At 39.9% G+C, this 26,547-nt stretch overlaps 1 protein-coding gene across 1 annotated transcript in view; it reads right to left on the bottom strand.

The window, feature by feature from the left end:
• The window catches only part of LOC112559484 (glutamate receptor-like), a 62,163-nt gene that overhangs the window by 19,272 nt on the left and 16,344 nt on the right, over positions 1-26,547 (bottom strand). Inside the window, 8 exon segments of the mRNA XM_025230778.1 lie at positions 107-182; positions 1,009-1,119; positions 2,939-3,046; positions 13,660-13,863; positions 15,232-15,393; positions 15,799-15,852; positions 16,961-17,157; positions 18,954-19,202. Of these exon segments, the coding sequence (XP_025086563.1) occupies positions 107-182; positions 1,009-1,119; positions 2,939-3,046; positions 13,660-13,863; positions 15,232-15,393; positions 15,799-15,852; positions 16,961-17,157; positions 18,954-19,202 (1,161 nt within the window).

Here is a 26,547-nt window from a genome sequence, read left to right as displayed (position 1 = left end):
ATTTGATCCTAAAAGATAAACAAACAGTAAACTGTCAATGCTATTAAACAGACACACACATACAGAATTTAAAACAACAAATATAATGTTTCCAGAGAAATCTTACCTTCGAATCTATCGTTTCCTGCGAGAGGAAGTCCCATACTCCCTGGAGCTTGCCTCATCATCAAAAACGGTTTCGTCTGAAAACGAGGCAGGGATTAGTGATTGTTGAGATAAAGGGACACTCATTTCTATAGTTCTAAAAAATACAACACGACAAATGATCATCTTGTCTTTGGCATTTAAATTATTCTGTCGCATTCTAATCTCTCTAATCCTTTTAATCGAAGGTCTGACCGATAGGTTTGTATTAAAACACTCACGAGGCATCCTTGCTCAGACAAACCCTACTCTAGCTTCAACTGCTTCTTTTTCTGTGGTCGCACTTTGCAGCTGTTCCGTGCGCACTGTTTTTTCTATTTGTACATTACTAACCTCTATAGGCACCAACCGTTTCCCTCTCTCACTCCTACTGTGATGTTTAAGTGACCAGAAAGACAATATGGTCAGAGAAGGAACAGAGACGAAGTGTAGTGCATGCAAATATGGCGTCTTCGTTTGATTTTTCATGCGTGCGCGTGTGTGCATGCATATCTGTGTGTGTCGGTGCATAAACCCTCATAAGAATGCATGTGTGTATGCTTTTGTTTTGCCTCTTTTGGATAGTGATTGTCGCTTGTTTTTTATATGTGTGTGCCCTTTGTTTGTTTGTTTGTTTGTTTGTTTGTTTGTTTGTTTTTGTTTGTTTGTTTGTTTGTTTGTTTGTTTGTTTGTTTGCCTGTTTGCCTGGGCGTGGGACATTGAATGGACGCATTAATAAAATTGTCTTCGGTTTTTCCCGAGCTTTTTCTTCATAAGCTTCCACACATTGTCCAGGCGCACGGGTACTCAGCTCATTTGCTAGTTTTAGTGGAGAATTCATTATGACTGGACAGAACTCATCACCGCGGCCTGGCACACACTCACCAATATGCTGGTCACGATGCGAAATCTCTTGGACTGTGTCCCATTGGCCGATGGTCGAGGAACAAGCTTCTCGTCCCTCCTTAGTCCCAGCTCTGAGTGCCACTCGCCGGACTGGATGGAGCCAACATTTGAATGGAACAATGAGCAGTAGTCCATTCTTCGGTTAGAAGTAGGAAGCGAATGCATTTAAAAGTAAGTAAAATAAGGAAACTCTTAAGATTTCTGCAGTTCAGAATGTATCAAAACACGCGAACAAACTGCCACAAAATACTTTTAAATAGCATATAGATGATGAAGAAAGCTATAACACAGCGAACCAAAAGAAGTAGATCGTACACACAAAATAAACCTCTATTGTAAATATGACTATCTACCATACAGTACGTTTTTATTGTCTATTTCTGTCCACAACAGAGATAGGCATTTTGTATTTGTTGGAAGCTCCTATAAGTCATACAACAGCAAAAATACAATCACAGTACAGTCAGTACACGCACGCACACACAAATATAGTGACAGTATGCAATAAGGAAATTCTGTTGGCAATATGCAGTTTGGAATTTGTCCCCCACCAACGCAAAGTAAAATTTATCTGAGTTAAACACTTTTTGAAAAAACTTCAGTTTATATTAAGAAACTTTAAACGACCGCCAGACACGAACGTTTGCTGTTCACGATCCGCCAGTGTTCGCATTACTCTCAGTCTAAGACACACTTACATTAGGATTTGTATCCAAACTGTTAACTGATGTGATGCACGCATGTCTGGAACTGTACTTGTGCAGGTGAGTAGAATGAGGGTCACTCAGTACCTGTCACAGAGCTCACACTGTTCACTGATGAATCTCTATATATGTCACTTTTTTTCATTTCTTGCCAGTTTTTTTAATATGGAGTGTCAGGATACTGCTTTTTATGCTCCTTCAGGCCGTGCCTTGTTTTTGTTGTTGTCGTCGTTGCTCATGTCGCAGTTGTAGTGGTGTGCTGTCTTGTTTACCAGTATGCTAGAGAGAACTAGAGGCGGATATATTTCCCGGTGTTTTGGAAAGGGCCCTGTGATAACCAGCCAGCTGACCACTTTTAAAATGAGCTTTCATTCCTTTCTCCGTATTATTTCCAAAGAAGTACTGGCGATCGGTGAGATCTTCAGTTACAATAGTACCTTAACCCTGATATTGTGACTGCATTTAGTTCGAGTATCTGTTTGATCTGTCCAGCCTTGAGAAGTTATCGATCAGATGGCGATGCTGCAGCCTGGAGTTGTTATCGTTTTGCTTTCCCTTTGTGTCCAATCGCCGCGTACACAGTCTGTGTTCACACGACATCCGCGGTGCCAGACTCACGATCACACTGGCACACCTGACATGTGTGTTGTCTACATTCTGTCACACCACAAAATCCACGATTTCCCGTCACGAGAAGCTCTCTGTCTAGTTTGGTTTTTCAAAGGTTGGATGAAAATGCGTTCATTAGTCATCAAGTACTGTACGACCTAGTCTTCACAACCATTCTGTCTCTTCGTTCAGATATTCTAGTGCAGATTAACTACAAGTATTTTCTGATGGATCAGAGCTCGTCTTACACACTGCGTTTGATGTTATCTTTTTGATGTAGGACAAGTCTTGTAACTTGGTCGATCGTTTCTGTCATGACACACACGTTGAACACCAATGACAAAGTAACATGGACCGTGTGGGTTTCCAAAGCGAAGTACTAGTTACAAAACGTCCGGGATACACCACAACACACACATAAAATAAAATCCTCCATTGCTATTTTCATAAGACAAGACGCCGATCCACTGACTAGTAGAGTACGAGCTCTATTGTAAATAATATGTTCTTTACGAAGTTTACATTCATGAAGCCTGAAAACAAATGTCTGCAAGCAATTTCCAGCTTAAATAGGGCGAACAAGAAAGAGAAAGTACCTTAAACGGTCCCATGTCCATGGTAACAGTGAAGAGGTCAAGTTTATAATTATTTCGGTATCCTCTGCTGTCGAATGAAACTCGACCAGTCAAGCCCTCAAAATCCACCTGTAAGGACAAAAAAATCATTTCTGCATAAAATCTTATGGATAAACACATTCACATATAATGCATGTAGTGCATGTGTATATTATATAAAAGAGGTTGTGTGATATGTCTATGTTTTCGTTTGCTGTTTGGGTGCCTGTGCATGTCATGTCACTGCCAGACATACACTGCTGCGGACTGCTCAGTGGAGACAAAGAGTTCACAGTGTGTTGACTGCCAGCAACTTATAGTTGTTTGCTCCATCTACCTTTCATCCTGTTTCTAGCCTTGTAGGCACTGCCTTAGACGGAGAGTTAATGTTTTTCATTACTGTCCTGAATGGCCCATGATGTGGACCACACATTCCTGATATTTTCAGTCTAATCCTTTCTCCTGACCCACGCTGCACTCTTCGTTCCTTGTATTATATGTGCCCGCTACCCTCTCTCTCCAGTCCACATCGTATTTTATGTTATCACATGTTTTGGCTGCCGCCATCCGAAGTAGAAAAGTCGGGGTCATATACTATTGTTTAATTTTGCCTCTTATCGACCAGCAAGATCCACTCGGCACCTTATACTTCTCCAAATCTTTTCTCCCTACCCTAGTGTTATTGTTTCCAATTGCTAATCATGGCTAGAAAAAAACTTATTATATGCAGACTATAATTATACCTAAGACCTAACTCATTTAGAACACTTCACGCAGAAAGCGATGGTGTGTTTTTCTAATCCTGCTTTCATGTGATTTTGTCAACAATGATGTTTATTGGCCTCCTGTTTGAGACCACTGAAGACTTTACAAGTGATCAGAACACATGTATAAACAACTTGTGAGTTCCGTACTTAAAAGTCACAACCAGTGTTTAAACTCATAACATATATTTTGCTAATTATACCTACTACTATCGCCTCTTTAACCATTTGCTAATTAACTAACAGCTCTGATTTGTAAGTGTGGGATTTGAGGTGGGTCTCAGGAATACAACTGATTCAGCAGCAGGAGGCGGGAAACGTTGCAAGAAGACTCCGTGTGATTTGTGCTGGAGAAGGACAATGCCAGGACTCGCATCTTGCAATGTTGAAAATATCAGACCAAACTAAAAGGGACGTGCCGTAGTCAAGGCCGGAAATGGAATCAGGACGGAAATGGCAGTCTAGAAGGTAAAACTCGGCTGGATGTCTTCCTCTTGGGAAGCCAGCACCGCTTACTGCATCACTGTACAGTGACAAGTGAGTAAGTTATCTACCGCTCGTCAAGCTAGCATACAGGCTAATGATATAAACTCTCTTGCCCTGTGTCTCGCAGATTCCAGTCACGATCAGGAGCTATGAAATCGCTGGTATAGGGACAGAGAACTAACTGGGGTTGACGCGCAGTCGAGAGAAGAGACTGTCTATACAGCACTAAGCAGTCCACCATCGCAACAGTTGCCATCGATCTGCCCACCCCATTGCCTCCCACCCCATTGCCTCCCACCCTGCGAGCGCCCAGCAGACCCGACAGACTGACTGTGAGCAAGCACTGCAGCCAGCCAGCAAAACAACTGATGTCAAACCGCGCACAGACACTACAGACATCCTACTACACAAATAAAAAACGGCCACTCTTCCTGGGAATTCAGTTCGAATCCTTTGTAGAACAAGCTCTCAGATAAGCCACTTTCTGTTTGCTTGATTAAACGGCTATCCGCATCAGCTCTGTCCGGCTTGCAGGTAAATGAAGTGGTTGGCTTATGGTTTGCCTGACTGACTTGTTAACTGGCTGATGTATGCTTTTCGAAAGATAATGAGCAGAATTTTAGTGCTTGTCTTTTATAAAGTTCTTTACCACTTTCAGGATTAAGGATAACAGCACATTCTGATCAGTCTGACCCCCAAAAGCTTTTTTATGAAATAAAATTTTGAATGTTAGGAAAAGGAACTCTGTTCGCTCGTGCTAATGTAAGTAGTAGCTAACCTACGCCACCAGTGAGGCTACACTAGGAAGGAGGCGACACACCTCGGGTTGGAAATCGATTTGCGGTTATTTGGACTAAATTGTGAACCGCAAGAAACGGTACTTCTGCTGGAGATCAACAGGCAAGAAAAGAAACGGTCATGGCTGGGTTAAAGGATTTTAATAGTACAGTGTACATGGTACAGACACTAAAAATAGTTCATTATACATACAGTACACATACATGTAATACATGCTATGCATAGTACATTGTACACACTACATAGTACACACTACATACAATACATGGCACAAACAGTACACTGTACACACTATACGGTGCACATACTACATACAATACATTGTAAACACAGTGCACACTTACACGGTACACATACTATATACAGTACAGTATTCGTTGCGAATAGACATCTTGCTTACTGGTAGAAGATCCAGATTTTAACAAAAAGCTTCAGCATCGCTGATCATAAATTTGTATGAGATGTTTCTGTAGTGAAATACACAAATAAGATAGATGTTTACATTCTCGTGCATAGCAAGTATCAGTAGCTTTGAGAGCCCTCGTGTGTAACTTCTCAGTCAGGCCTATTTTAAAGGAGGGAGCACAGAAATAAGAGAAAAACAATATAGTCTCCACGACTGACTGACCTTTATTATACACTGAACGAAAATGATATTTCGCTCGTTCACAAGGGACAAGTGAGGACATTAAGTAAGAACAGGTCACAAGACAGATATCTTCTCAAACATTTCTGCGGCATACCTGTGCTGTCTTCCATTTTCACCATCTCAGCTAGACGTGCTCAGAGCTGATGATACTGGAATTCACTTTACACAAATCTTTACTTCTAGCATCCCATTCCATTCTAATGTACTTACTGGAATTTTACACCAACAGCAGGACAGTGACGAACAAATATAAGTCTCTGTTACCAAATGTTCCTGTCTTTTACGTTTTTGTACCACCTCTATTAAAATGTCAAGAAGCAAAAAAGTACAAGATGAGCCCAGAAACATGGAAATAGAATTGTCGTTGTCAGCACGGATAACAAGCAAATGGTTTTCTTGCCGAAAGTAAATAAAAGACAGCATACATTTTCTTCTTGCGCTTGTAAAGACTTTTCTTCTAGCAAAAAGACAGGACACAGTGTATTTTGGTCTACGGATGCTTGGTGTAGTTTCAGTGTACGAATGCTCTAGAATCAAGCAAGTCTCTGTAGCTGATCTTGATATATCACTTGACTTAACAACATGTAATTTCTTGGGTCAATGCCGGGAAAACTCTCTGTCCATCCGGCAGTCAACAGGCACAAGTGACTTAAGTGAAGAAAGGGTATGAACTTTCTAAAATTTTATGTTTTCTTGACTATTTTCTTAAGGGGCAAAACCTCATCACAGGATGGGACTGTACGCAAACTAAGTAAAAGCCTTTTTCAGGATGCTTGGCCCTGCCTACCCCGACAAACAAATACTCTCGCACAACTCTTCTACCGCTGGAGGACTCAGTCCTTTCAAGCTGGTCTTAACATACAGTTGTAAAAATCTTAAGTCTTTCTGAATGTAATACATTGTATTTACATTTTATAGCATTAAAAGCAGACGAGGCCAATGCTGACAAGCTATAAAGAGAAATAGTTACAGGCGCGCCTAATGAGACACGTGACTACGCATGCGCAAACGTTGGCTTTGTTTCTACTACCCGAGACTTGCCCACTGTCATTGATCATGTCCGGTTAGTTGCAAGGCTGCGCTCTCCTTTTCGCATATATATCACAAAAGTGGAAGGAAAAATGTGCACCGCTAATGACTGCCAATAAAAGACAAAAAGCTAAAAAGTGAAAGAAGGTTTTTTTCTAGGATTGATATGCAAAGCAAATAAAAGTTCTAAAGTTTGTAGCCTCATTCACAGACCTGCTCCATGTCTCTGAGTACACAGACATGGACCGCCACATATCTGCACCACCTTGTCATCATTATCATAGTCGTCAGCATTGTCTTTATTACCGTTTCAGCATTAATACAACTATTGCTTGAGTAATATTAACTACTTGTGTAGGTCCTACCTACGGATACCAGGCTAGACGATGTACCTCAGTGGCTACTGCTTGCAAAGGGTGTTTTAGCGGTTACCATAACTATCTGTTTAAGGAGACGATTCCAGATATTTAAACAATATATTGTTAATTCTTCCTTGGTTTCCTGAGACAGGAGGCATGCGGGTTACACGAGACGAAAGGCGGTTGTGATTGTGATCATTAACCCTGATTTTTCTAGCTAGGAGGATACTTAAGGTGTGTGACTTGGTGTTTCTCACCAGGATGCTAGATGAGAGAGCTCTTTTGTCTCTCAATAGGATACTAGATGTCCACAATCTTGTTTTTCTCACTAGGATACTAGATGTGCGCCATCTCGTGTTTCTCACTAGAATACTAGATGTGAGTGGCCAATTTCCGGTGCACGATTGCCCTTTTCCTTGCCCCTGTCAGCGAAATAGATTCTACCCAGTGTCTCTGCCATTTCTCCTTTTGATTGCTTCTGTGAATGAAGGATGGCTGCAGACCGTCTCTCTGATTGTAAGCAATGGGCCAGATTAGAAATATTGCTCGGGTGATAGCCTCGAGGTCGAGAAATCAGCATTACTAAGGAACAAACGCGGCCAGGGAAGACTACAGCTTAGGTCGGAAATCTCATACAAGAAACAGTATGTCATTCTAGAGAAAAAGGGAAATTGTTATTGAATAAATCAATGGCCATAAAATGAAATGGAAAACACAAAACGTGTTTATGGTATAACTGTGTCAAGTAATCAAAGACTCAGATATTGCATCATCGTGTAAACCGATAAAGGACTTTTGCTTCCGAGTTTCTCTCAAAGGAAGCAAGAACAGAAACAAAGGTTACTCGCAGTACTATTCACTGACAAGCGGTAGGTAATATATTGGTATTTTCTTATTGCCTTCGAGAGAAATACAGTTTACGCCATTTTGTTTCGATAAAATTCCGCGTTCTGTCTTCCTTGAGGAAATAATCTCGAGCACCCATTGTACAATGTACCTGTGTCTACTACAGTAAAGCTTGTAGTACCTGATGATCTTATGTTTTAACTTTTGATTTTTGCATGCATCATCCAATCAGAAATAATCTAAAAAAGGTTTCTAGGGATAGTCATCTGATGAAACTATGTGTACCCGTAATAAAGCCGAGTCGATGCACTAAAGAGAGGAAATGTTGCAATAAGGGACATACGTGTTCACCTTATAATTAACTGTTAGATAAAAAGAACTGCATGTCACAGACATTCCAGCATATCTAGAATGAAGTACGGATTGATAATGTCAATAACCAACTATCTGTAACATCAGCCTACATGGAGCCTGGCATCCAGACAGCATGTTCCGAGATGCCACAACAAGCTCGAAACGAAAAAGACAAAGATAAGCCAAGGGAAAAATTGGGAATGCAGACAAAACAACAAAAGAAAATTGAGACCTTTTAAGTACCAGCTGAAGGCCAAACGCAATGTTTAAAAAACACAATGTTGCAGTTGACAAATTCTTTTATTTTCTCTGCTAGCATCCCTTGCTTGTAGATGCTCTGAGCTGGCGAAAAGCACGATGAAACAGACCGTGCGTTTAGGGAAACAGTTCTTATAATTCTCCTTGTCGACTCCATTTATCATCGCGTCCGCGACCCAACGAATTTCAGCAGCCTCCCTGCATTGGGACCGGCGTCTGGTGGTCTGCACCCCGACAGCCCGGCGTTAGTGCGTGAGCAGCACTCAGCACGCGCGTGGCCTGCCATCCAGCCTCCCACCCGCGCTGGGTGTCCTACTCGGACGACAGCCACCGTAACTCGGCAATTTCCATGACAGCTTCATCAACTGGGCAGTAATGAAAGAAAATGAGCAAACATTTGAAGACCAAATCACATTGATTTTTTCCCCTTTCACTCGTTTTCTTGGGGCAAGGAAACAACAAGCTAGGTGAAGCAGCACATATGTGTTTTTGACATTTAATGCTGGACATTTGCGAGTCAACGCAACTGTTTGTGTTTATTATCACATTTATAATCTTCCTAGCCTTGTACGATATCTAACATTATTTCACCAGTTTAAAATGCACATTATTGTACACGAGTTTTGCCTACTATGCTTGTAAGTTCTGTGGCACGTATAAACTTGTCACTCAGATATGTATTTTCTTTTGTGTACTACATAATTTGGTAAAGAGTTTTGTACTTTTGTCAGTCACGTTTGGTTTGTCCACATAGAGGATTGCTTATTTTTGACATTTTCACACGAGTTTTAGATACCCAGTACAATTTTAGGAAATAAATGTTAATATTGCTAAGCACACAACATTTTTTAAATGTTCAAGGTTTACAGTGTCGTTTCATTGGTCTTATATTTGAAAACAATGCGTAGATAGTTAAGGCAACTGCTCAAACATCCTTCGCAAGCAGTAGCGGTTGTGTTACATTTTTCCCTTTAAGAAATAGGTTAGGTCTTGACATAGGTTCACCCAGTACAGAGGTGCTTTGCTTACTGAAATGTGATCTTCAGTCTTTGAAGAAGCTGTTAGGGTGAGAGAGAAAGGCTTGTCTTTGTCTACCTCGCTCTGTCTGGCAAGGAGAGATTATTCGCTGTGATTACCCTTCTGCCACGCAGGTCACCAACATGATATGAAGAGGTCGATAGCCCCAACGATTTAAGCGTGTTGCGGAGACGAATCATTCCTTCTTTCCACAGGACTAAAGCATCCGCATCCTGTTGTAAAAATAACTTCTCCTTTACTTGTTGCTGGGTGTTGTTTTGTGAGAATCAGAAGGCGCACTCAGCCTAACTCTACATAATGCCGAAGGAACTTTTCAATTCCTTACATCCTGGTCTGCATGATGGAAGACTTGGACATTTTTTTGTATCCATGTGGTGTCATCAGCATGGTAGCATGTCCCTGAGTCAACGGAGACATACATGCCACACTGTCTCCTGGATACAAGTAATTGTCTCCCAGATACATGTCACTGTTTCCTGAACAAATAATCTTGTGTTGTGTCCTCACTAACAAGGGGTCAGGAAGTCATGCATATAAATGGCAACATTATAATTATGGAAAGGAACAGCAAGTCAAGTTGGGGAGTACTTTTGTACAGGTGTAAAGTATTCAGTGGAATGTGGACGAGTACCCATTCAGTCAATCTCTGAAATATTACTTTTTCAGAAAAAACGATTTTATATGTTGTGGATGCCTAGAGAAAAGCTCAGTACTCATGTGGAGGCTTTCAGACTATCACTGTTGTAGCTAATGGATCATTTGATTTCCGTATGTTTGCATGAGGGTCAATGAGTACATGTATCCGTGTGCTTAATCTTTGTAATTTGTACTCCAGTGTGAATCATTGACAAGAGATGTTATTGGCAAGTAATTCAGCAAGTTCTGCTGTAATCTTTCTTTGAGTCGATTTGTAAAGAATCAAAGAAAAACAAACATAAAGTATTCCCGCTAAAAGAGTCCCAGGAATTTCGCAAACTTTCTACTGGGATCATTAAAGAGTAATAACTTTCTAAGTTTGGTCTATGAATATTTTTCATGTCGACTACAGGCAAACATTTCTTTAATTTTCCTGGTAACGATGTTTTTCCTGGGTTTTTGCTTCTTGGTTCTTTCATATCTGTCTTCGGATTATATTCATTTCTTTCTCTGGTCTCTCTTTTTAAGATTTTGCCCAGCTTTCTAAAATCGAAGTTCTCTAGCTTTCAGAGAGCTACAGAGACAGAAAACCCATCTTCCAATACTGACAAACAAAAGAACCGAGGTATTATTTTGTATTTCTGTTAGAGTAACGTTAATTAACGGCTGTCATCGTTCTTGTTGACATTGCAGTGTTTTCTTTACAACCTTAGACTAGGAGTTAGGGACCGTGAATAATAGGTAGCTCACAGCAGGAGTAGGGAAGGGGTGAGAAAGGGGAAAGTTATCCAACATATGTACTGTTAAAAATGCATATCGTGCAAGTGTTTTGATGTTTTGTGTCACGCAAATGTTCCAAAGTCCCCTTCTGATCAAAATTTGCCTCCCCTATTTGATAGAAGCCTTATACCTAAGTGTTAGGACTACCTGTTCAATCGGCAAGCCACACCAACACTTCGTGTGTCCAAGGTGCTCACTTGAGTCCAAAGTTAGCCTATTACTTGATTGATGGCTACAAGGTGCAAGAACAGTAAATACTAAATATACAAGAACAGAAAACTGCAAGCACACTGCAGTATTTGCAGCTTCCCAGACTGCGAGGTAAGCCTGTCCTCCCTAACCTACATCTTGGTCGTGCCGCCGACCTCAGACTGATGGCGTCTGATCGTCTTTGGCCAGCACTTCATTCTCTGTAATGCCTGCAGCTCTCGCTATGGCGGCTTTACGCTGTTCTTGGGGCAACAAAACGCAGAAATAAATCTGCATTTATTAGCAGTCAGATTCAAAGCAATCTAGAACATTTAGGCGTGCATCTGGGCTATACTTAAACACAGGCCTGCGAGTAGTGGGCTATAACAGACTGAGATATTAATGGTGCGGACATCAAGGGCCAAGAAACTCTGTCCTCGGGGTAAATAAGACGCCGTAGGAGGATTAATTAGATATCGTCTAGATGGTTTCACTTACAGCCTCAGAAAAAAATGGGGACGTAAACGGACAAACACTTTGACTGATGGACTGAAACATAGACAGAGAGAGAGAAAGTATTTAAGAAAGAAGGAAAATAGTTGTTAGCTTCATTTGAGTGAAGTTTTCTTTTAATTATTGCAGAATTTAATTAATAATAAATAATTTAATTTGTAGAAGCAGTCGTCGTGATCGTCATCGATGATACTATTTTTTTGTACTGCAGTCGTTCCGACGTTATATTTCTTATATCCCTCAGCTCTAAAACAAATTTATTACCTCTAATAAATGCCATGCAGTTTAGAAGGAAGTTCATTTTTTTTTAATCTTTTGAATTTTAAATTGAAATTAACTAAATGGATGTGATTTTAAGCTGAGCGACGTTTTCTTCCATAATCGAAGGTTTAAGAGACTCTCTTTGATTCTCTTACTTTCTCTGTTACTTTCTATCAGATCTCGCTAAACATTAACTTTGTGCACAGACAGATTGATGTTTAGAAAAGGATAAAATCAGTTTGTGTCAAACGTAACAGTACACATGAACATTTTGTAGACTCTTGCAACAGTAGCATCTATCGGGTTGGCTTCCATTTGACACTTTCCTTGGTGCTGGTCACAGTTTGCATAACCTGCTATTGAAAACATTTTTTGCAGCTGTTTAATTTTTTCCCACTCGTCCTTCTAAAGCTTAGATATTTCCACATATGATTTTCTTGTGATACAGGCCTTCATGTGTTTTTGTTTTCAATTTTCCTGACATCGTAAGCTGATGATCGTTTGGGTGGTTGTCACCTGTATTATGGTCAGCAAGGCTACTTTTTTGACAAGACAATTATTAAAAAAATCAGAATAATATTTTTATGTCCGGAAATGTAATTACAGCAATTCTGGTAGTTGCTGTGATCTTAGGAGGGGATAGGTGTGGCAGATTCGATACGGTCTGTTTAAGTCTGACAGCAATGAGATATAGAAAACTTTCTTGAGGCTTAGTTATGCTAACGATCAACTGTATTAAATAAACAAAGACGATGGCAACCGTGTACCTGAATGAATATTGCATGTCTCCCTGCAAAGTATTTTCACTTCTTTGTACGCAATAGCCCCAGACGCAAACACCTGGTAGTATACATGCAGCTCCTTGTCTACAGTTACAGATAAACATAGACAAGGATAAACATATACATACGTGCATGCTGAATGTGAGCACAACTCCTGTCCACACTTAAAGACACATACATACATACATACATACATACATACATACATACATACATACATACATACATACATACAGACAGACAGACAGACAGACAGACAGACAGACAGACAGACAGACGTGGAAAATCATCGGTCCGTTTCTGATGTAAATAACAGTTTTCCTCCCTTGTAGTGGCTTTTTTATTTGTGCAAGGGACTGATTTCTATGCAAGAGAATTCAAAGATAGATGGTACTTGCGTGACCAGAAAGCGACCCTCTTAGAATATTTGTATTTGTTCTCTAGGAACTAGACACCCCGCATGGGTTTGCGTTTGGTGTAAACAAACGTGATTGTTTCGTGATGAAAACATTTTTGGTCTCATCTACCCATGTGGGAGGGAGTGAGAAACTCTCCAAAGCACATCGTGTTATTCAAACTGTCACACACAAGAAAGCCACCCAGCATTTATTTGTGGATGGCTCTCTTTTCGGGTGTGTATTGTACAATAAACTTATCATTACTGAGGGGAAAGTAAATGAACTAGAATGATGTGTGTTCTGTAGAAGTAAGTTTCCTTTCAAGTAAGTAAAATAGGAAACCACAACAAAGAAACAAAAGAAAATCGTTGAGTTCAGGAAGTTGTTCACTTTAAATAGCGATCAGCTATTTTGAGTTCTGAATCAGATGTTCAACCTATTAACACATTTTTTTCCGGTTAAGCTCCTTACCACGAGAGCTAAACATCGTTACACTTGTCTTCTTTCACACTTATGTGAGCCGGAAGCACGGATTTAGAGTAAATCCAGTAAAATATTCTCACCCTTTTCAGCGAGTAGAAAATCTCAGTGCCATGCATCCAAGGAAGGACGGGACGAGTGTTGCACGGTATTCCAACGGTCTTGTTGAGGTTGTAGACCACTCCACGCCGGAAGGTGGAGTGAAACACGTCGTGTCGTCTGCCCACCATGGCTTCTAGTGCCAGGCGGAAGGCCTCCAGCGCGTCCACCGACAGAGCAGCCTCCACCTGCAAAGTCCAGCAACTCTGTCATGACGGTACAGGGACGATAACTTTAGAATGTACATAGGTTTACTTCGTTAACTAATGCCAGTTTGCTTTGAAAAACGAAAGGGAAATATTTTTCAAACAGTTTAACTGAAACAACAAATTTTATTTTTGCCTATATAATTCAGTATAAGTGTTACTGTACGTTTCCTGGGTGATGTCCCTTCGTCTGACAGGCTGCCGGCGCGCAGTGCGCTAACGGACCCGATCAAAGAGCAGCAAAAGACAGGGAGGAAGGCTGCCAACCGTATCTTCTGATGGGGGAGACAAACACTCTAGCTATTGCCTCACGGCTTTCGTTCTGACTCAGGCTTTGGTGACAGTCTACCAGACATTCGTTAAAACGTGGGTTAGTCGCGTGATGTCTGTCAGTACACGCTGTCCAACAACTCCGACATGGCTATTTTCTTAGCCACCTAGTATAATTCTGTGTCGAGTTGTGGACCTCTTTCTGTGTATGATGTTTTATATGTGTATTTCGAGAATGAAAGATGTATATTCGTCGAGAATTAGTATCTTACATTGAACTTTACCTAATCAGTACAAATGTGCATCCCACTAGTCCTTCAATCAGCCGAATGGCTCAAAGTTAACCACATTAGACATAGTTTTAAAACAGACGAACAAGAAAACAACCAATATTCATCTGCAGACTACACACAATACAAAGTGTTCAATTGGTGCATTAAAATATTACTACATGAGCGTGAATATCTAGAAGTAAGGTCGCTACAACGACAAGAAAACAGAGCTGTTGACCGAAATCACACAATAAGGTTTCAGTGCACAATGGCTTGCTGCAAAAAAGCAGTTCTTTCTCAAAGACGCGTGTGTTTTTAGAAAAAGAAATAAATCTAGCAAAAGGAACTTGAAAGCGAGAGAACTGGGGATTAAAACGGGATCCACGCGGGAAAATGTCCTGAGACTCCTTTAAGGCAGGTGGATGTAAGCAAAGAGACAGCTTGATTGCAGTAGGATATGAAAGGCAGACAAAGCAATGCTCTATGAAACAACGTGGTGAGTGTCCCTATTTTGAAGTTACTAAAAGCAAATATAAGTCAAAATTAGATGGTCCTAGAAACCCATTTAAGTATTATTACATTCCTCCTTAGCGCAGGAAAGACAGGTTGTCTGGTTATGGGCTTATGGGCATGAAGACGAACTATAATGACGCATAGACATATAGAGATGGAAATATCAAAGTATTAAAGTTGATTTTCAAAGTTACAACATGATTGCAACCTCACCCATACGTTTTATTCAAATTAGTGATTATGTGTAATAAAACTTTTTGTAATAAACAAATATATGAAAGGCTTCGAGTCTCACCTCAACTTTGTCGCTTCCAGCACCAGGCCAGACTACAGGCTCCAGCACTGACCATGTGTCCAAGAACTCCTTCACTCCTGGATTTGTGCGGTTTATGAGCTGGAAACCTGTTATGTTCACCCCACCATGTCGGAAACGTGACAGGTTCAGCGTTTCCATGTCCTTAAGATGAAAAACAAAGATAAACAGTTGATGCCGAAACATATTTATAGATTGATTTACTATTCCATGGAAATAAAAATTTTCATTTTATTTGTGCTGTGTTCTATTTGCAATCGCTGTTGTTGAGGTGAATACCGACCTGTATACAGTATGTATTCTGTTGATATTATGTGCTTTCAATACTTCTATCAGTGTAATTTGTAACTGTGCCTCAGTGCCTGCACCTTTTACTAGATTATAGAAAACAGTTTGGTTTAGGGTCTTCTTGGAATTTTTCTGTTTAAGTAAATCATTATCATGCAAAACTTAAGGTTTATCCTACACCATTCCAAGGAAAACGAATATAAATATCTATGTAATGAATCAGCAGTAGTCCAGAGATGAAAAACAACAAAGGTTACTTACCATGGTAGCTAGAATATAGTTGTACCCCGCGCGATTCATTCCAACTTCAGGTATCTGAAGGAGAAAAAAGTAGCCCAACAATTTGTCTGTTTGCCTGCTGTACTACACTGGAGGTCTGGGTCTCTTTACTGTCTGTGTGTCTGTCATTTGTTTGTTCCTTCCCTATTTCTTTCTTACCTTTAGCTGTTTCTGTATTTGACTAATCTACTGTCAACGACAGAAACAAACCAAGACACAAACATAAATGCACACAAATGTTCTGTTAATGTATTTTGTGGTTATTATTACGATCCAAGAGTAGCTCATTTTTTCTGTATTGATATATTTCTCCATCGGCATATTTGTGTACGGTTTATTTTCAGCTTGTACAACTGATCTGTAGTCGCATGCTACTTTGATTAATTTCCCCCTCAGAAGTCGACGTGACACTGGATATGTTTCGATATCAAGAAATCTGGTCAAAATTCAGATTAGTAGAGTTCATTTTACCACGTGACACGCTTTAAAAATAAAATACATCTTAAAAAGTCTAATAACTTATTTTTTAATGGCGCAGGAACTTTTCCCAGTCAAGAACCTTTAAGGTTCGAAGGGCCCTTTATTAAAATAAAAAAATAAAATCTCAATAGTCAGTTTTACTAATCTTCCACTGCAAAGAGGCTTGTTAAAATATAATTCATTACACGGTTTGGATAAAAGAAATTTTGTCTCCTCCTTGAAAATCGGATGTAATGATCTATACTCAAGGTTAAAGAATCTCAACAAAATATTCTCCGCAATTTCATCAGTCGGTTTTTCCGTTAAATTTTTCTGAATATGAACTTGCTTGACAGTGTAAATTTTAAGCTTTGGGTTATAATAGTTTTATTTTATTTTTTTCTTTTATTTTCTAGACCTATATGCAACATATTTTATTTATTTTCGACGTGTTTGAGCGTAAATAGCAGAACGAATTGCCAGTTTATTGGATATAAACAGAAAGGAGGATATAAAAACAGCCGACAAAAAGTGAAGGATAATGACGAGAATGAGAAGAAGTACAAAAATTAAACCACTGAAACAATGCTAGCAACAATTATGTCTACAGTAAAATGTCTTGGAATCAATTCACTAGAAAGGGTTTTACCTTACTCCATCCAGATGTAGTCAACAAGATACCTACCTGAGACAACACACTTCGCAGTGCCGTCTGTGAGGAAATATCAAGTACGAAATTTTTTATGGTGTTTTTGTTCTTTCTATCGAGACGCCTTAGGTCCTCGTGAATATGGTCTACGTCCTCGAGACGGCAATACGTGATGTCCACGTTATGACCCAGCTGTTTCAGTCGACTGTGTATATACTGCACTTGAAAAAGACCTGAGCAGTAAACATCAAAAATACAATTGCTTGAACCCTAATGTTCCTTTTACTAATAAAAATCATTTCATTATCTACTACAGCCCATGGTTTTATGAGGCCGTTTGCTTCGTCGACAGTTGTATGGTAAGACTTACAAAAGACTGATTCCTGTTTTTATTTTCTCTCTTTTGGTGAAGCCTATCCCTCAACTCTTTTACTCTTTCCATGCATGCAAAGACCTGAAAATATCAAACTAATCTTGCAAATCAGGAAGATAACTTAGGGACTTTATCAAATAAAAAATTAAATCATCTATAAAGTATATCATGTGTCTTTGATTCCTACTTTTTTACAGAAGACCTATGGAGAAAAAAACAGTGAACAGAGTAATATTTCCTGACAAACAGTACATAAATGTTTGTAAAGGGTTGTAAAGCTATATGACTAGTAGTCTAATCATCTTTGACACTAAACTATGAACTATTTTACCTGCAAACACTAGTGACTAGTGTTTCTTGCAGGATTCTGGGACACTTTCCTAAGATGACCATTTTCACAAGGAAGCTCTACTTAGTTTCTATTTTCTTTACTTAGTTTCAATAGTTTCAGTAATCAAGCACCTGATTCAGAGAAATCTAATAACAAGATGTGAGATGTTAGATGTAAGATGTTATATATATGTTTTAAGGTTTATGGTAATATGACTCTGTGTATGGAGACTTTTAATTCTTTTGAATGTAAAAGATAAGAAAGATAATTAAAATGTAATCTTTATACCTTTGCATATACGGATTACAAATCATGATAACACTCCAATCAAAACCCTGTCACACTGGCGATACACTTACAACAAAAAAAGTAGGTGCAACTAACTATGACAATTACTATATCATAGCAATAGGCAAGGTTGTGTATAGTTTGTTGTTGCCAAATGCCGTCAGCAGTAAGTGCAATATCACGGAAAAAATCCAGTCTTTTTTTAAGTTAAATATACATCGCAGGGAACAAAGCATACATAGATGTCATACAGCAATATACTTGTTCGTTGAGGAAACATTCATATTTCTATGATGCCTCTGTGTGTGTGTGTGTGTGTTGCTCGCGGGAAAAAATGAAATTCTGTTGTCCTTGTCCGCATTGGTTTTGTTTCCTTCGCTCCAATCGTCCATCGGGAGCCCGCACTTTTTCATTTGTTGCTGACCAGGGGTCCAGTGCGCGTCTTCGTTTGATTGATGACAATGTCAAAAGTGGACAGTTGTGCAATTCATGTTTTGCTGCTTCTTGCAGTATTTCTAGAGCGAACCTCTGATACTGATGACAAGCCTACACTGCACTGCTCCGAAGGGCAATATTCTGCATAGAGGGGCTTGGGGAATGGGGAATGAAAGTTCCTTTAAAAGGTGATTCTCAATGAAACTCATGAATATTATATCGCATGCTCTTTTATCTACTTGACATGGATATTAAGATAAAATATGTTGTTGTGGTTCCTATGAATGAACAAATATTTTAAAATTTACATAATACTTAAGGGCAGTGTCCTATAAAGTGAGCCATTTTCCTCAAAAATTACTTGTCTCCATGCGCAGACTGCGTGACTTTATCCGTCTTAAGGGGATTATTTTTCAAAATGAGAACAAGGTTGAGGTACATGAGCCTCGTGAAACGCCAGGATTATGGAGATTACTTCCAATAGGCGTTGTCATGATGATGGATGATGATGAGGAGGAGGAGGAGGATGATGATGACGATGATGATGATGATGCAAACATGCACACACTTTAACGCCTAACGTGCAAGTTATGCCTGCCTGCCTTGGTCACTGTCGTAGACATAGTCAAGTCGTTTCCACTGGTAGTTGATGAGGAGGTCAACGACGGCGTCAACGATGTGAGGCGTGATTGAGAGAGTGAAAGGGCGATAAGGCTTGCTGACAGCCCCTGACAGGCTGAGGGTGATGAACGGCATGTGGAACTGCTGGCTGAAGGCTTCAGCTATCGAAAACGAAGACGACGAGGTTCTGCCGTAGAAGGCAAAAATGCCCCCTGACATCTGAGAGCACACTGAAACAAAATAAGCATGGAAGTATCACGAAGACCGTTTGACTTTTGGCGACTACGGAAGTGAAGAAGTGGACAAAGATGAGAATCAGAGCATAAAAATGTTCCACTCAAAAATTGCAGATATAGGACTGAATTAAACAATAAGATATATGAAGACTAGCACATGGACTAAAGATAGAGGACTGAATGAAATAGTAACCTGTATGGGGCTAGCACATATACTCAAGATATGGGAGTGAAGTAAGCAGTAAGCTACCTTATAGCTGGCGATTAGCTGTGGGTTGCTGCACTGGCTTCACCTCCTTAGCATGTTTATTTAGCAAACGAACTCGTATATAACACCTTATTGTGCTTGTCCACGACCACACGTAACCTATGTTTTAACGGAAGCTAGGAGCATTACATTTAAATAATTTTGTTCTTGAAATTAACAAAACAAACTTGCAACGTATCGCGATAAACAAAAGAAAAACATTATGTTACGACATGTGTCATCCGTTCACCAGCCGAAAACATTCAAAGACAGTGAGATGGCTGAACTTGGCAAGAAATAAATATATCACTATTGGCAGTTTTATCCTATTTCTTGAATGTTTGTTTTGTTAAACAGCGTGAAATTCTATATTTTCGAGAAGTCTTTTCAAAAAGTGTTAGGAAAACTTTCCACGCCAAGCGGTGGAGGCGTGCTTGTCATAAGAGTTTTGTCCAAAGACCAATAATGAAAGGAAGCCTGAACGTGCAGCACAGACAGTGAGCGAGAGGGAGGTACAGTTTTATTGCATTCAGTCTTACAGCCAAACAACAAACCCCTCCCAAACCAGGAAACCAGTAACACAATTTTCTCTTCCAGCGACAAGCCAGTTCCGAAATGCTGGCCTAATCTCTCTGCTAGGATGATAAGTGCTCACAATCAAATCACAATTTCTGCCTTCAGCCTACCTCCTGCTTCATCGGGACAGCCTGTTGATGGGTCCAAAGGAATTGACTTTCAGGCAAAAGGTCAAATGAATTGTAAATTGCTCCCACATTCAAGCCGGATGCTTCCTGTGCTTAAATGAAGCTACAGATTAATTGTTAACCATGACCATCGCCAGAAAAAAATCAGTCAGTAAATTTATTTTGGAAAAAAAACACTTCTACAAAACCGCAAGAAGCTGAAGGCCTGCAGAAAATGAAGAAATTTTAGTTCTATCATGCGCTGTCAATATTCTGAAAGTAGATGTGTTAAGAAAATAAAGAACTATAAAAAAAGGTCTGCAAATTTCTTGTTTAAAGAACAACCAGTGTAACTTATACAGCTCATCTTTCACGAAATTTCTGCTTTTATAGGCATTCAGGATCAGGCGCCTATTTTATGTTTTGCATAGTAAAACAAATAAAAAAATCCTTATGTATTAAATGTAACGGAACATTATGTTGTTGCACTAAACGAAACGATGGGGATGACAATGTATGTCACATCAGGTCACACAGGAACATTTATTAGCAACATGACCATGTCTGGTGGCCAACATCTTTAAAGGGGCATGGTTCCTGCTCACATAGCATCATCTGTTCTCTGTTTATCCTCACACAGTGATGAGTGCGATGTCTAGCCCTCGCAGAGCGAAAACGTCTCATGAGATGAGTTCTTGTTGACTGCCCTTCAATTTGTTTTGGAAAAATACTTTATTTTTATTTTGAAGTGTAATCCCCCAGCAGAAATAAAGAGCTAGTTTATCGGACGCCCATAAAAGATTGTGAAATTGTGTACTGGCCTTTCTCGGTAGGACGAGTCAGTTTGTTAACAAAAACAAGTCGGTAAAGTAACATTGCCATTAATCTTGAGTTATTTCTTCTATTTCTTGCACTTTCAGTAGAGCCTCAAACAGTCCCAGTAGAAAGCAAATTCCAATCTTTCTTTGTCAGTGTGTATGACATTGTTGACTTGTATGTTATCTGCTTTTAATTTTGGAATGTACTTGAATAAACACTAGAAACAACTGGTCTTTTCTTTATCGTACTTTTATTGGATGGATTGTACTGCAAACATAGTGGTAGTAATCACAAATATTGTACATAGAGGCAAACATTTTAGTGTGAATTAAATTTCCAAAATCTCAATCTCTATGATTACTTTGTTGGTTTTTGTGGTTATTGTAGTTGTTGTAACCTTGTATCTGCAAACATCCAAGGCGTTCGAATACAGTTAGTTCTTGAAAAGTGGTATTCAGTGACATGGCCCTGTCCTGCCGTTATCTAGCCTGGGACATCGAGATAAGATACTTTTGAAGTGAACAGTTTTATAAACTGTCCAAAAAAGTTGCCGGAATGGCGCCTAAGTCAAGTCAGACGAAACTGGTTTCCGTTACTTGTGATGCTGTTCCTCTGCCAGTGTTCTCTAATAATGTCATGTGGCTTTGTGTGTTGACAGTCTGGCCAAGTCACGTGTCACACACGGTAGGACTGTTAAAGGTTACAGTAAAGGGTCAGTACTAAAGTTGTTTTGGCCACACTAGTTTGGGTTTTTAGCATTGTGCTTTCTTACACAACCCAGCAGCCCGTGCTCTGTCAAAAGTGAGTACCAAGGACGCCTTTTTATCACAGAATGTGTGAATGTGTTCAGTTGAATAAGTTTGTTCTATAAGCAACATAAGCATAAACTCTGCAAAAGCCTCAGTGAAGTCTCAAACGCTAGAGAAAGAGTATTCCCTATCAGCGACAGTAGTAACCACTGTCCACGTGACAGCAGACAGTTCTAACACAACAGCTCCCCGGGGCCTACAGCTGTCTACCTACCTCTGCCTACTTACTCCCGCTCTGAATGACACCCTCTTCCAAAAACTTAAGGATCAGCTTTATGCTTTAGTCAGAACCTACCATTACAATCATGGTCAATGAATCGTAAAAAGAGAAAGGAAACAAAATTCCTTTAAGTAGTACCTTTATTACAAGTAATACTGTATTAATGTTCCCGTCATCTGTCAAATGCCTGAACTCTTCACATTTTAACAAGCCTATTCTCAAACCTGTAAATTGTAAAAAAGATTGTAAATGGAAGATGGAAAGGGAAAAACTTACGACTTTAAATTAAATTTTAAGAAATTATGAATAAAAAAATCTCTGATTTAAGGAGCTGAGATGACCCAAACATGCTCTCACGTGAATGACAAACTCTATGGCGTGTATCTGGTGATTCATGCCTGACACATCATATCGCCTTATTTATTCCATCTCCCCACAGGAGACGACAATAAAAGCACAAAGTCCCCACCCCTTGCTTGGATTACCGAAAACTTTCATTTGAAACAAGTGTGTGCAATAAACTGTCGAGAAGAGGGCAACCTTGCGAGCGGCGTGCACAATATGTCTGCCTGACCGCCAGCGCCAAGCGGAGTAGAGAGGAGGACGAGAGGAAACACTGTGAAAGTCAGCAGACGAGAGTGGTAAGGTGAAGTCGTATTTTCTGCCTGAGAAAGTCGTGATAGTTTCTCGCCGACAGTCGTGGGACGAGGTCACTTCCGGGCTGCTTGCTACTGTAGGTGGAGATAACTCGTGCGCACTAACTGTGGGACACTATGCAAGGACCAGGTCACGGTCTGCATAGCGAGATGTGGGAGGCTCACTGAGCCGCTGTCATCCCCTCCAACATCACCTGCCTTACATTACAAGTAATGCAATGGACGATCTTAAGGCATCCTCAATACATTGCAAGCACACCAGAAACGATCGGGTACTGTGAGAGGTACTCTCCAAATATACATAATTTTACATTTCCTAGGCCCTAGGGTGCAAAGAGTCACGGACTTTGTCCTTAGGATTCGCTTCAACTCACTGTCCCGCCATTCAACAATGAAGTACTTGATAAGAACTTACCATTAGTTGTTTTATTTACGGCACGACATCGCAGTCTTCATGCATCAAAGTTCAGAATTCAGAGTTTCGAAAGTAGGATTTCTCACTTCATAAATTGTTAGAAAAAAAGAACCAGTCTGTCTACCTATCGTTGTCTTTCACGGGCTTTCCCTAAAAGTAAGACATTAGGACATCTGCAAGCGATGCTGGCCATACACTAGTTTTCAACGAAGCAGCATCTACTGCTACAGTTCTGCACGATTCGCGGATTTGATGTCTTTTTTGGCAGTCGACTGCTTTCGGCACAACGGCCTCTGTCTAACCGCTCGTTATTCAAAGACGTGCTTTATTATTTCTGTAGGAGGCGGGCTAGTCACGCGCCAGGGGCAGTGGACTGTGATGCATTTCGTGGCCATTGCCCTGCATTATCTTCTCTGCTCTATCCATCGTTTCCGAACGTTTTCTCTGCTTTCAATGACGAACAGATTATAGCATTCTCTGCTACAGCTACTGCATTAATGGGAATAATAATAGTTAGTGCAGCACAGCTTTCTGACCATTAAATGATATTCTTTTCCCTTCTGACGACGTTCTGTCGCTGCCTCGTCTCCTCCCCGTCTCTCTCTCTCTGCTTCTTTTTTTCTGTGAGCCTATCCTAGCGTTGTCTCTGTCAGTGTTCCTCACGCATCACCGACAAAATAGACATGCGATCTTTCTCTCGTTTGCTAGACCGCCTCCAGAGTTCCCTTCCCAGCACTGCCTCAGCTTGTCTGCAGTTAAGCATGAATATGTAGTGAATTTTCATCTAATTCTGGTTGGCATAATGAAGAAATCTTATCTATTCGTAAACTCATTTGAGGTGAGGTATTTCGAACCTATTGTCCTCTGTCTATCAACTTTATTCTGTCCCCCCAACAAAGTGTGCGTTTTGTCTTTCTTTACCTGTAAGCAAAATGATTTGTATGTATGTCATGTGAGATGAATGTATGAGCAAGATGATTTGTATGTATACAAGATGATGTGTATTAATCGGCTACAAACGTCCTCTTGAATTATTTTAGTCCCAGTAATGTTTGCTTCCTGTCAACTAATAATACAGAAAATGAAGTTTCGTGCGCTAAGTTAATTAATTTACAAGGATGGCATTGTCATCAGTCTTATTTTATTAATTCGTGTTTGTGAGGGAAAAAAGCAATCGATTTCAATGTCTGACGTTTTAGTTGTTACATTTGCTTTGTAAACTTCTTTTTCTTCTTCTCATCCCTCAACTGCTACCAGAGGTACTAGTCGTAGGAGAGACACGATGGGACACTTTGTAAGCTACAGCGGCTTTTAATTTTTATAACGCCCGATATATATAATCTGCAAAATCACCATCATCAACTTCGTCATCGTCGTCATTTTTTTCTTCTCCTCCTTTATTTCCTGTTCTCCGATCTCTGCTAATTCTGTCACATTTTAGGTGCATCTGAGTTTCCACTGGCCTCTACATTTGTAGCAGTTTCTGATGCCTTTACATACCACAGAATATCATTTGCAGGCAGCTGGAAAATTGGAATGTTAAAGAAAAGAATGCCTTGTCGTTGTGCTGTGGACGCTTTGCTATTATTTCTAGCGAAGCTCAAACACTTGGTGCTGATAAACACAATTCCACGAGAAACAGATTGGGAATCCAGCGCTTCCATGGTAACCGCGTTGGTTAGGTTATATTAAAGAAAACTTGTATGGCTCCCGCTGAAGCCACACCGCAGCCTGTTTTGATGCTGATGGCAGCAAGTGAACAAAGGTGATCACAGTAATTGTTGTTCGTCTCGCGTACCAGGGCTGAAAACCTCAGGCCTTAAACCTCATTAACTCCAGGGGAAATTAAGTTGATTCTATAAATATATGAAATGTAAAATGTATCAAATGTTAAAGTTTGGAGCGAATCGTTATATGGAAAAACATTGGGCAGAATGCCTAACATGACACGATTGCTAACTTCTCCGACAACTAAAAATTATGGCTTTAAAAGAGATAAAGATGAAGAGAAAAAGCAGAAAAAAGAAGGTAAAAAAGACGAAGAAAATAGTAAAATGCAGGGAGATCTTAGGATTAAACTAACCTAGTACTGCAAAATTTAAGTAGACAAAAGGGTAAACAGTGTGAAGATGAAGCTTAAACTATTTCCTTCTAAAGATATATAGTATTGCACTAATGGAAAGCCACTCTACTGATCCTACTGCAGATCGAGGCGAGACCTCAGAAAGCTAAACAGGAGTCCATGAAGGAATAATTGGAAATCAGGCACTGCACCAATTTCTTAGTGGAAATAGTGAACATTTTGCTGATAGGATTGGTGCCGCTAGGATATGGAGCCCAGGGCTGGAATACATACCCGACAAGAAGGTATTGCTTTCCGTGAGTGTATGAGGCTGAGCGCATGCGACACTTAAAACGCTCTTTGTAAGAAAGCAAACCTCACCTCAAACATGCCCAAGCCAAAGATCAAAGTACTTGACGATCGCCTCCTTATATTGACCTTCTAAGGCCACCTGAAGATGTGTGGACATACTCGCTCACATAGAAGCCAGTAAATTGAAAAGCATTGCAGTGCCTTTGATGGGATTCGCTTTGAACGCTTTTTGAAGGCGAACGATTTCAGTTATTACTGAATAAACAGTGAGAAAAACACGTCCGGAGGATGGTGGGACTTTCTGAGAAAAATAGCCATTACAAGAAATAAAACTGGAAAAAAATTGAAAAACGTAAATCGGAAATCTTGGAAAGAACAACCTAGTCCCTTGACATGATGCTCGCATGCTACTTTTAATAACTACCATGTTCCACTATTTGGTACATTTTATAATGTTTCACACATTAGCACAAAACTGAAAACCAGCAAATACAATAATTGGAATCTTTCAGTTAGGAATTGAACTCGCGAAGACAGCTTTTTGACTTGCTCACGGTTGGAGTCGCGATCTCTCCCTGCGTCCAGATGATCTGTTACACTTCAGCCAGCGTCTTTCGCTAACTGCCAAGCACTGGTCCTTGCAGTCTAAGAGATCGAAGGGATGTGTAGTTACAAGCACTTTGTTAAAGATACTATCGTCTATCCTCGCAAAATTACAAAATAACAAAATAGAGGTTTGGCAACAAGGGGCGTAACTCTTTTTTTCTGGTACTTTCTTCTCTGGTAATTGTTACACCCTGACAGCTAGCTTGTTTACTATTTGATGATTGATAAGCTATAGTAGCAGTAACAGTCTACTTTCTTTAGTGGCTGATGTACACTGGCAGCACTTGTATCGGTCTACTTAGTTGATACATGCACTCTTGCAACACTAGGACTAGTCTTGCATCACTAGGACCAAAAAGAGAATTTATCTCTGAATAATTAACTAATTTTAACAATACGTGTTGATCTATTCATTCAATCTTTTTTAAAGACGAACAATAAATTAATGCATTCGCCAATTAAAATATGTTTACGGATTTACTTATTCCAAAAGTGTTCTCTCTTTCTTTG

This window comes from Pomacea canaliculata, linkage group LG3 (genome assembly GCF_003073045.1).
Source record: "Pomacea canaliculata isolate SZHN2017 linkage group LG3, ASM307304v1, whole genome shotgun sequence".
In the NCBI taxonomy this organism is placed as follows: Eukaryota; Metazoa; Mollusca; class Gastropoda; order Architaenioglossa; family Ampullariidae; genus Pomacea; species Pomacea canaliculata.
Note: the sequence above shows the minus strand (reverse complement) of the source record. Positions and strands in the feature narration are given on the sequence as shown.